The 12,097-nt window shown below is 45.3% G+C and overlaps 1 protein-coding gene across 3 annotated transcripts in view; it reads right to left on the reverse strand.

Annotated features, from left to right (window-relative positions):
- HSD17B2 (hydroxysteroid 17-beta dehydrogenase 2) overlaps window positions 1–12,097 on the reverse strand; it is a 64,373-nt gene that overhangs the window by 28,271 nt on the left and 24,005 nt on the right. For all 3 annotated transcript variants that reach the window (XR_014804808.1, XR_014804809.1, NM_001167649.1), the window contains 1 exon segment: window positions 3,530–3,742. Coding sequence is in view for 1 of the 3 variants with exons in the window: in NM_001167649.1 (NP_001161121.1) it covers window positions 3,530–3,742 (213 nt within the window). In the remaining 2 variants the exon portion in view is untranslated.

Here is a 12,097-nt window from a genome sequence, read left to right on the forward strand (position 1 = left end):
TTCTTCAGGAAACAGCCTTCTCAGTAAGTTTCAATTCCCCTTTTGCACGGCTCCACGTTCTCTTTGAATGGAGAGGCTGAAGTTGAGCGTGAATTTGAGGGAAGCAGGTGATTCTGTGTTGGTATTGAATTGATATATTGGTAATTGTGTCTCAGAGGAGGAGTGCTCTCCAGATGCGGGCCCCAAAACGGCCTCGGCTCGCACCTTAGAAAGGGTCCTCACTGGACCCCTTCGTCCTAGGATGCTGGCACGGTGTTAGCACATCAAGCACCCCTACTTTATCATTCAGCGTGGTCAATACTGTCCCTCTGGGCCTCTCCAGACAGGTCTGTACCGAATATCTTCTAATGAGACACCATAAAGTCAATCACAAGGGGGACAGTGTCCACCCTATCAGGCAGTAAAAGACCAAGCCAGGAGACCTACCTCTCTCCCAAACAACCACACATTACTAAACTTGCTAAAAAATTAATCCCTAACAACAAACCATCTGTTTCTCCCCTCCTCTCATTTCTCAGATGTTTGCTGAGTATTTTACTATATGCCAGGTCCTGTGCTTAATGTTGAATGAATGGAAAATAGGAGTCCTTACTGACTGCTTGCCTCCTGCCAGGACTCTTGTAAGTGCTTTGCATATAATAACCACTCCTTCAACTACCAAATCAAGCAGATAATATTACTCTCTTTTTGCTGGGAATGTCAGGTGTCAAGAGGATGGCAGCAGCAAGGGCTCGAGGCCTCCATGGAAAAGCCCCAAGTGAGGTTAACACAGGAGAGAAGAGCTCAGAAATAGTGATTGGGTCCTGACAAGCCTGACTGTGCTTAAGTGCCTGGATCCAGACATGCCTGAAGCCAACTGGTTTTTTACATAAACAAATACATTCCCTTAAGGCTTTAGCATGTTTGAATTGTTTGAATTGCATTGTGTCATCTGCATCTGAAAGGATCCTGTTGGAAAGAGTTCTGGTTCTCAAGGTACCTTGTGGTAAGGAGTGGGAGATGGACAGGTTTGCATAAGAGTGCAATAATACAGGTTTGTGCAAGGTATGATAAGCGAGGGTCCAAAAGAGGAAGCAAACGATGTAACCTGGATTACCAGGACGGTCATGCAAGAAATGTTACCTTTGAGCTAGATCTGTGGGAGAAGAGTCTGCAAAGGCAGAAGCCTAGAGAAAGGGAGTGGAGGCAAGAGGGAAATTTGGGTAAAAGGAAGCTGGATGTGCAAAGATGTAAACTAGCACATTCAAGTCTGGAAACCATTCAGAACTTACTAGGCAGTTCCTATTGTGGCTCAGGGGTAACGAACCCAACTAATATCCATGAGGATGTGGGTTTGATCCCTGGCCCTGCTCAGTGGGTTAAGGATCTAGTGTTGCCATGAGCTGTGGTATAGACACAGCTCAGATCCTGAGTTGCTGTGGCTGTGGTGTAGGCCAGTAGCTATAGTTCTGATTCAGTCCTTAGCCTGGGAACTTCCATACACTGCGGGTGTGGCCCTAAAACAAACAGAATTTACTAAGTGAACCAGAAGGTATTGCAGATTAAGGGCTTGGCAAAGGCCGTTATTCTGAAGGGCTTCTAATCCTTGTTAAGGTGTTTGGCGGTGGCTGGAGAACCACAGAACCAGTCAATGAGGCGAAGCATAGGCCTGGCTCATGGGAAGAACCCAAGATGTGGAGGCTTTGTATATTGAAAGGTTTTCAGGAAATGGATGATACTGTGAGGTATGCTTGTTTTGAAGATCACTCTCCACTTGGAAAGCAATGGGGAAGGAAAGCCTGGTTGCAAGGAAGCCATTGTGGGAGCTTAGGTGGGAGATGAGGGCCTGAGTTAGGCCATAGCTGCCTGGAGATGATAGGAAGGGGTGGGACAATAAACATCTAGGAGATAGAATTGACAGGTCTCAGGACCAATAGGGTACAGAAATGGAGGGTCAGCTCCAGGTCCAAGTGACCCCTAGGCTGCTGGCTTGAATGACTGATTGGGGGGCAGTGTTGGCATTTGAGCCAGCATCCAAGTCATGAGATGCAGGAGGGTAAACAGATTTGTAGACTGGCAGCAGAGGGAGCGATAATGAGGTCAGCTTTTGACAACTTGAGGTGGGATATCTGGTAACCAATTTGAATGCATATAGGTCCGGACGCTGAGCAGAGGGCTAGGTTGGCAACACAGATTCAGAAGTTACTGGATTAAATCGCAGTGTTCTCATCTCTGGCAGAACATCAACATCATCTGGGAGCTTTAAAAAATGTCCTGATACCTGTGACCTCCCAATAGGATCATCTTTACAGCTGACATTCCCAGCAAAAGGAGAGGAACAGTACCGGCCCTCACTGTGCAAGGCTTAGCTGAGTTATTGTCTGTATGTCCTGATGTAATCCCTTGGGGAAGGGTCCCCAGGCTGGGTGGGTATCATGGATATGAAACCTAGGCAGTCACACTGGGCCCTGTGCTTCAGCAAGTTCTCATGCTTGGTTTAATTTTTTTACTGGCACCACCTTAACATCTTAAACATTTTGTAAACAAGGGGCCCCACGTAATTGTCATTTTGCACTGGGCTCCCTAAGTTATGTAGCCCATACTGAGTCCAAGCATAGGCATTTTAAGACACCTGCCAGGTGAGAGGTCCTGGTATAGGGAGAGAATAGCATCACCCAGGAAACATGGGGTGGGAGGTTTGGGAGTGGAGCTTGTAATAGTCATATCTATGGGGGAGGAAGAGGTTCATACAGAAGAAGCAGAAAGAATGATCAGAGAACTTTGAGGGCAATAGGGAGCTGGAGATCCCAAAGCCCAAGCAGGGGAGCGTGATCCACACATTGAAATACTGCAGAGAAATCCAGAGCTTGGTGTTTAGAATAATACTGACTTGCTGGCCAGACCATAGGGAGGTATGGCACGAAGTACAAATGGCGCAGCAGGGTTCCAAGAGCTTGGCCTTGAGAGAAGGGCAAGAGAAAGGCAGTTGCTAAAGGAAAACAGTGATTTGGAAGCTTCTTTCACCACCACCATTTTTGGCCACCCAGAGGCATATGGATTTCCCAGCCCAGGGATCAGATCCAAGCTGCAGTCATGACCCAAGCCACAGCTGCGGCAATGCTGGATCCTTAACCCACTATGCCAGGCCGGGGATTGAACCTGCTTCCCAGCACTCTCAAGATGCCACCAACCCTGTGGCACCACAGCAGGAACTCCTGAAGCTATTTTTTTTTTTTTAAGTCTAATACATGCTAATATCACAGAGAGGAAAGAAAGAAGTAATTCATGGGAGAGTGACTGGCACATGTTGGAGGGAGTGGGGTTGATAAGTCTGTAAGTTCTGTGGATGGACCACGCCTGACTCATTCCTCATGTCTTCATGTCTAAGAGAGAACTCTGCATGTGGCAGGCGCTCAGTACAGGTGTGTTTAGGTGCAGCTGGCAACCAGAACAGATTAGAGTTCAGTGATGATTAGAGGCTGGAACAAATGTTGGGCATTTTCGAGGAGGGTGGAGGGCAGTCGAGGGCACAGGTAGCTGAAGGCAGTACCTCTGTTCTGCACCTTTTCCATCACTTTGCTGTGAGCATCTCTTATCTGCTGCGAGTTGGTGATGTCCAGCTGGAGCACAGACAGGTGCTTGGAGCAGGTTCTTCGTAGTTCCTCTGCTCCTGATCCCTTTTCATCCAGAACTCCAGCAAATACTATGAATCCCAGCTTATCCAGATACTTGGACAAAGCATGGCCAATCCCAGAATCGCCACCTGCAGGGGTCAAGGCAATACAAAGTGGGCTCAAACCAAAATGGCAGGAGAAATTAAAGTTTAAAAAGTCCCTGCTTGCTATTCATGATTATCCATGTTTGCTGTAATGAGTAGGTCTTAAGGAGTTTTTTTTTTAATTTGCTAAGTGGGGAAATGGGCAGAAAAACCACAACAAATTTCTCTGTATAAAAAGGGGAGGGAATGTAGAATCTGAGATGATGGTGTAAGTGGAAGGAGAAATGGAGATGGCGGGCAGGGGCAGGTTCTGGAATGGCTGGTGGCCAAAGAACATAAGAAGGAAAATTCAGACATCTCATGGAGGCTTTTTTATTCATCTCTGCTATGTAGTATTTATTGTAATAACCTCCTTCACTCCATAAAATCTCCAGCAAAACATTTATTACCAATGAGCCCTTTGGAGTTGGTTTTGCTTTTTAAAGAGGTAACAAAATGTCAGGTCTTGCTTCAGAGTGGACCCAGGACAATAGCAGAGGCTGCCAACAGGGGCCAGTTCCTTCTGGATTATGAAAGATGAAGGCTCATAGCCACCTGCCTTTCTCACCTCCTCAGAACTTTTTCCCTAACCAAGACCTTCTCCCAAGCCATTGCATAGACATCAACCTGGGAAGACAACTGCACCAGAAAACAGAAATCCCTAATGGCATTGCTTTGTGAAACAGCGTATGTAAAATATGTGCCAAGCCTCTCAGAATTTGAGACGGGGGTTTACCCAACCCACTCTGGAGGATGTTATGATCTTAGAAGACTTGTTTTGCAAAATGTAGGTATCTGAAATCCTGACGATGAAGACAACATGGGCATAAAATCACTCTTTGAGCCATTCCATAATAAGTATGTAATAATTCATGTATCGTTACAGTTCTAAAGGAGCAGTCTTCACATTGGCTGTGTCATTGTGTTCTTTCCTGTAAACCTTGGGGGAATCGGTCTTGTCAGCAGTCTGGGGCTATTCAGGCATTCCCTTAAGAATCAGAGATTCCAGGAAATCAGCACTCTGATAATCAACTCAAGGATCAATGTGGAAGTGATCGGAAAAGATGTCTGGCTTTCAAGCTAACAAGACCTGCCTGGAATCTGACCATGAGCATGGTAAGAGTTGCAGATGTGGCTCGGATCTCACATTGCTGTGGCTGTGGTGTAGGCCAGCAGGTGCAACTCTGATTCAACCCCTGGCTTGGGAACTTGCATTCACAAGTGCAGCCCTAAAGAGAAAAAAAAAAAAAAGACAGAGAGATTATTTTCCCATTTTATAGATGGATAAACTGGACATAAGAGGAGTTCCCACCGTGGCTCAGTGGTTAACGAATCCGACTAGGAACCAGGAGGTTGCGGGTTCGGTCCCTGCCCTTGCTCAGTGGGTTAAGGATCCAGCGTTGCCGTGAGCTGTGGTGTAGGTCACAGACATGGCTCGAATCCCGAGTTGCTGTGGCTCTGGAGTAGGCCAGTGGCTACAGCTCCGATTGGACCCCTAGCCTGGGAACCTCCATATGCCGTGGAAAGCGGCCCTAGAAAAGGCAAAAAACAAACAAACAAACAAACAAACAAACAAACAAACAAATGGACATGAGAGAGACCAAGGTCACAGGATAGTAAGGATGGACCTATATCCCAGTGCATGACTCTTCCTCACCCTAGACCAGCCATCTTCTCCTTTATCTGTATAGGCAGAGAAGGGAGCTCTGGGGAAGCCAACGCCTGAACGAGCCTCTTGGGGCCCAGCAAGGAAGGATCTGGATTAACCTGAAAATAGCTCACTCAGCACCAGTTTAGAGTGAAGAGAGGACCTGGAGCCAGGTGATGCACACTCTGCTGGGTGAGACCAGGCGTTCGTGGAGGGCCCCTCCTAGTTGTGATGCCCCACACCCTGGGCTCCTCCCGTGTGGTTGGCGTGACTGGGCGTGTTGGGGCCATGGGTTCTAAAGCTGCCAGTTCCCCTGACAGGTTTGTGTCCTATCAGGATGCTGGCATGTTCGCTCTGTGCAGATATGTGGAACCCCAGCCCAGTGCAGTGTGCTAAAGGATCTGGTGCTGCCACAGCTGCTGCTTGGATTCCATCCCTGGCCTGGGAACTTCCACAGGCTATAGGCATGACCATTAAAAAAAAAAAAAAAAGCCGCAGTTCAAGGGAGGCCATTTGTTCATTCTTATCCAGGAGGAAGAGTAGCATAGAGGCCTTGTGTGAGCCTAGCCCCACCATCCCTACCTGTGCTACCCTAGTCAGGTTGTTTAGCCTCTCTGTGCCTCAGTTTCCTCATCTGTAAAATGGGCTTAGTAATGGTGCCTACACCAGTTAATATTTGTGATGTGCTTAATGATGCCTGTTCCAAGTAATCACTATAATAGGTCTTTTTTTCCCTGAATATCTCTATATCATCCTTCCTGGCCTTTAGGCCTTTACATGCATGATTTCGGTAGATGGGGTGTTTGCCGCTGCTGATAGTCCGCTAAATATCTTGGTTAAAACTCAGACCACCCGATTCTGCCTTTCTCATGTATGAGCCTTGGGAAATGTTACAAATAGCTGTGTGGAGCCCCCGCCTCCTCATTTGGGCAGTGGGGTTATAACAGTATCTCTTCCTCCCTAGGCTGACCTTGGAAGTTGTCGGTAGCGTGGCTCTAACCCAGACAGCGTCTCTGATTTACAGTGTTAGTGATCAGGCTCTGCTGGCCCTGGGGTCTGAGGGCTGTGAGCCTGTGCAGGGCTGAGGGAGCCCTGGGAAAGTCCATGGCTGGGGAGCCACTCCCTGTCAAGACAGAGTAACCCTTGTGCCCTCCAGAAACCCTAAGACAAGGCGGGGTTTGTCTTTGTGAAAAGGTAAAGTGTTTCCCAAGTTGTCCAATAGCAGCCTCTGAAAATTTTCTTTTTCTTTTTTTTTTTTTTTTTTGTCTTTTTGCTATTTCTTTGGGCCGCTCCCGCAGCATATGGAGGTTCCCAGGCTAGGGGTCGAATCGGAGCTGTAGCCACCGGCCTACACCAGAACCACAGCAACGCGGGATCCCAGCCGCATCTGCAACCTACACCACAGCTCACAGCAACGCCGGATCCTTAAGCCACTGAGCAAGGGCAGGGACCGAACCCTCAATCTCATGGTTCCTAGTCGGATTCGTTAACCACTGCGCCACGACGGGAACTCCCACTCTGAAAATTTTCATAGCTTGTATAACTTGAATGCTTACCAAGGTCCAATCAGCTTCACATATAGTAACTCCCACCCCCGGGGAGACAAGTCATTTTACTACCGCTGTTTCACAGAGGAGGTAACTGAAGCGCAGAAAGATTAAGTCATTCAGCTGGATGTGGCAGAGGTAGGCTGGAACCCCGCAGGGCTTGGCGTGTAAACATCTAGAATGTAAAGTATGCCATTTTTCCAGTGCACAGGGCTTAGCATATAGTAGGTGATCAATAAAAAGGATGTGTTAGCTCGCTGGGCATTTAAGAGGGCACGGGCCTTAGTGCCTTAAAGATGCAGAGAGAGGGAGTCTTTTGTCACTAGTGTTGAGGATTCCTGGCTCAAAGTAAGTCTCAACAAATGTTTGTTGAATTGGATGCCTGCCCCAGTACAGGATGGGGAGATGCTGGGGTTTAAGCTCTGCCCTTTGGGATGCTTCTATCTCTAGTGACCTGGAAATCCATCATCGTGCAGCAAACAACAAGTACTAGACTCCCAATTTTGCAAAACTGGAGTGAATGCGAAATAGTGGTTTATTCTAAAATATTAATGAGGTCTCTGTTGATGTGCAAAATGGAAACTGTGAATCACTTTAATTCAGAAGCCTTCAGACTTGAGTAGTTTCCAAGCTGGTGGGCTAATTGTAAGCGGATTTATGCTCTTACCACATGGGGGCGCCGGATTAGCTGGTGAAGATAAACATCCCATCTTTTGTTGGGTCAAGTCTTAAATGAAGCAAGGTGAGAATAATGTGAGTTCAGGAGTTCTTCAGGACTAGGGCTCCTTGAATGAAACCCACCCACCCTGTAAAGACAGACTACATGTGCTTTTGGACACAAGCTGGTCCTTTGGAAGCTACTTTCAAAAAGAGGAGTGAAGGGGGTAGAATTTGCAAGCCAGAAAGAGTTTATCATTAAAGCCTCACATGAGTAATAAAACTTTAAGAGCAACAACGAGATAAATAAAAGAGGAAATTATCCATAACGTCACTAATCTAGCATAACTTTTATAACTTTCATGGTTTTCTTTCCAGACTTTTTTTTTTCCCTACACACTGTTCCTTAACAATTACACATGATTTGGCAAGTAATTTTTAAATTAATATTCTATAAACCAATTGTATGCATTTCTACATAGTCTTCAAAAGCATAAATCAGGTTTTTCTCACTGCTAGAGAAACTACCCCCTACCAAAATGCAGCAGAGAAAGTGGGATGGATGGGGAGTTTGGGGTTGGTAGGTGCAAACTATTACATTTAGAATGGATAAGCAATGAGATCCTACTGTATAGCACAGGGAACTATTTCCAATCTCTTGTGATAAAACATGGTGGAAGATAACATGAGAAAAAGAACATATGTACATATATGAGTGGGTCACTATGCTGTACAGCAGAAATTGACACAATGTTGTAAATCAACTGTACTCCAATATATATATATATTTTAATGTAGCAGAGAGAGACATGATGAGAGCCTGGATTCTGAAACCAAGATTGCTGGGTTCAAATCTTGGCTCTGCCACTTACTAGCTGTGTGACTTTGGCCTCAGTTAACCTCTCTGGGCCTCAGTTTCCTCCTCAGTAAAGTGGGGTGATACGAGGACCTGCTTTATCAGGTTGTTAGAGGGATTAAATGATTTCATATACTGAAGCAGTTGGAACAGAGCCTGGCACATGGCAGTTGCTATCCAGGTATTTGCTAAATAAAGGTCAATGGATTTTTTGGGTTGTTTTCAGTCCATGCTTATCCTTCCACCAGCTACTTCTAGTTCCTGGAACCCAAAGGATTCTCTGTTCAGTTCTTATCTCACAAGGTCATCACAGCTATTCTAACCACAGGGATGAATCAGCCAAGAACTCTGCTTTCTGCCAGCGGGTACCTCTCTCCCAGACCCTGTCCCTAAGCTCCTCGATGGCTCCTTTTGTCAATATCTTTGAACAACAGCAGCCTAACGCTGACTTTCTCAGGGGCTGGGCCTTCCAGAGCCACCGAGGCCCATTCCCACAGTGGAAGTTCACATCTCATCGCGAAATGGACCACCACACATTGAGGACCTACTATGTATCAAATAAGACGACGCTGTCTGAGTGTGCGTTTTGCTTGGCTCACCAGTGTATGTCGTAAAAATTTAAACAAACATTTAGATTGTGGCAATTTCACCTGCACGTCCAGATCAGTGGTTTCTCTTGATTAACCAGGAGAGGGGCCAGCTCTGGGCCTGTGTTCCTCCAAGGAACCCAGGAGCTGAGGCTGGGGTCCCAAAGCTGCCCCTCGCCCGGGCCAGGTTCCCTGACAAAGGCTCACGCCTCCGCTAGTGTGCATGTGCGTTTCTATCGCCAGCATTCCTCACGAATGTGACCTGTCCCACCGCCTTAGCCTTTGAGCCCAATACACCTGCCCTACTTCGTCCAACTTCCAGAGGTCATCGGGGGATGTTTACCTGGAAAACGAAGGAGGAAGGTACTTTCCCCTCCTTTTTAAGAGTTAAGCAATTCATCAGATCGCCGCCCTCATGTTGACACAGCCTGTTCCCTATAAAATAGATGAAGGTATAATAAAGTGGTAGATGAATAGACTAAAATTCGAGTGCACTTAAAACTTGCACGAGAGCCATACAAGTCTCACCTCCTAATCCAGGGAGAGCAAATACTGACACCCCACCTCCTCTGCCTGAGGCCCTGTTAAAGGAGAGTAGCTGTTGGATGGTGAGGCCCTGGGAAATAGCTACATCTTTCATGTCAATTTTTTTTTTTCTTTTGGGAGTTCCCATTGTGGCTCAGTCGAGATGAGCCCAACTAGTATCCATGAGGATATGGCTTCAAGCCCTGGCCTCGCTCAGTGGGTTAAGGATCCGGTGTTGCCTTGAGCTGTGGTGTGTAGTTCACAGAGGCAGCTCAGATCTGAGCATTGCTGTGGCTGTGGTGCAGGCTGGCAGCTGTAGCTCCAATTAGATCCCTAGCCTGGGAACCTCCATATGCTGCGAGTACAGCCCTAAAAAGCAAAAAAAAAAAAAAAATCTATCAAATGCCCACCGCCTCAAAAAGAAAAAAAATAGGAAGAATCTATTCAAGAGTTGGTATCCATGACCATTTAAAAAAAAAAAAAAGTTGCTCTGGCTTTCCTTTTATGCCACTTTTTAACTTCTGACACTTTTGCCTGCCTCTCTTCAACTTCATGCATTCATACATTTTTCTCATTTTTCATTCACTAAGGGATCACCGTGTTAGGTCCTAGAAATGCCTCCATAAAAGAGATATCTCCCCACCTTCACGGAGCTTCCTGCCTAGCTCTCAATTCTGAGTCCCACTAGAATCTCTAAGATACTCTTTAAAAATGTGGTATCTGGGCCCCCACCCCCAGAGAGTCTGAGTTGGTTAGTCTGGGATAGAGTCAGGTACTGGCAGTGATTTCTGAAGCTGTCCAAGTGATTTCATTGTGCAGCCGGAGTTGAGAAACACTAGTCTAAGGCAGGGATCTCAGTCAGGGGTGAATTTGTCCTCCTGGATGTTTGGCAATGTTAGGCATTTCTGCTGTCATGACTTGACTCTATTGGCATAGGGCAGTAAACGTCAGAGGTGCTGCTGAATATCCCACAGCACTCGGGGCTGCCCTCCCACAAAGAATTCTCTGGCCCCAAATGGCAAGAGTGCTGAGGTGGAGAAATTCTGGTCTGGGGGAAAGATAGACATTAGGTAAATCATTACGAGGGAACTACAGACCATAGATCTGTTTACCGAGCATTCAAAGTTCCCCCATAGAGTGAACACCCTATTGGAGAAGAACACAGGCAGGAAAGAGAAAGAACTAGGTCACCTACATCAGAGCAGAGAATCTACTGGGTTTTCCAGTTCACTGTTCAATCCCCTGTGCCTGCAGCAGTGCTGGGATCTAGGTCCCCAAAATCTGAGAGCCTAATGTTCATATACGTTATTTAATTCCATCCCCAAGATCTCAAGGTAAAGTGAGTCTTTTTTAAAAAATTAAATTTTAATTTTTAAGGCAGTTTTAAATTTATAGAAAAACCGGGAAGAGTGAAGAGAGTTCCCATATACCCTGCATCCAGTTGCCCTTATTAGTAACATCTTATATTAGTATGCTACATTTCCTGCAATTAATGAACCAATATTGATACATTCATATTAACTATATTCCATACTTTATACAGATTTTCTTACTTTTTTACTTAATATCCTTTTTCTGTTCCAGGATCCCACATTCAGTTGAGTCATCCTGTCTCCTTAGGCTCCTGTTAGCTCTAACATTTTCTCAGACTTTTCCTTGGGTTTGATATTTTTGATGGTTTTAAAGAGTCCTGGTCAGGGATACTGTAGGATGCTCTGCTGTTGGAATTTGTCTGATGTTCTTATGTTTGGACTGGAGCTATCAATTTGGGGGAGGAGATCACAGGTAAAGTACTATTTTCATCGCATCGTATTAAGAGTACATACTGTCAACAAGACTTATGAATGTTGTTGTTGCCATTGGCCACCACAATGAAGTGACGTTGTCAGGCTTCTCCACTCTAAATTTAGTCTCTATTCCCCCTCTCCCATACTGTACTCTTTGGAAGGAAATATCTATGCATAAATATCTAAGAAAATTATTTGAAATTCTTCTACACGGGAGACTTGTCTCTTCTCCCTCATTTATTAATTTATTGAGTTATTTTTATCTTTGTGGTCTTTTGGATACTAATTTTATACTTCGTGTTGTAATCCAATACTAATATATATATTTTTTGCTCAAATTATTCCAGCTCTGGCCATCTGGCGCTCTTTCAGGTGGCGCCTGTGACAGCATATCTTTTTATTCCCATTTTACATGTGAGGAAACCAAGCTTCAAAGAATATAAGGTTTCCACTGTCACTGAACTAACAAGAGCAGAGGTGCAATTAAAATCATTAGATTATAAAGTGCAGGGTTTTGTTGTTTTGTTTTGTTTTTTTCCTATTCACCATTTTCCATCTGAATAGAGTCAATCTTTGTAAGTCAATGACTTTTGTATATTTCACCTGATGGAGTTACTTAAGGCAATAACAGTTTTGAGACTATCAATCTGCAATGTACATTATAGAGAAAATTCCTTAGTTGTTTTTTTTTTTTGACTTTTTATAATGTACACCTTAATGAATTTTCACAAAAGGAATCCACTCATGCATCTGG

Source organism: Sus scrofa, chromosome 6 (assembly GCF_054392235.1).
Source record: "Sus scrofa isolate SSC_HxYL_T2T_F1_AM1 chromosome 6, Sscrofa_HxYL_maternal_Yorkshire_Landrace_v2.0, whole genome shotgun sequence".
Lineage (NCBI taxonomy): Eukaryota > Metazoa > Chordata > Mammalia > Artiodactyla > Suidae > Sus > Sus scrofa.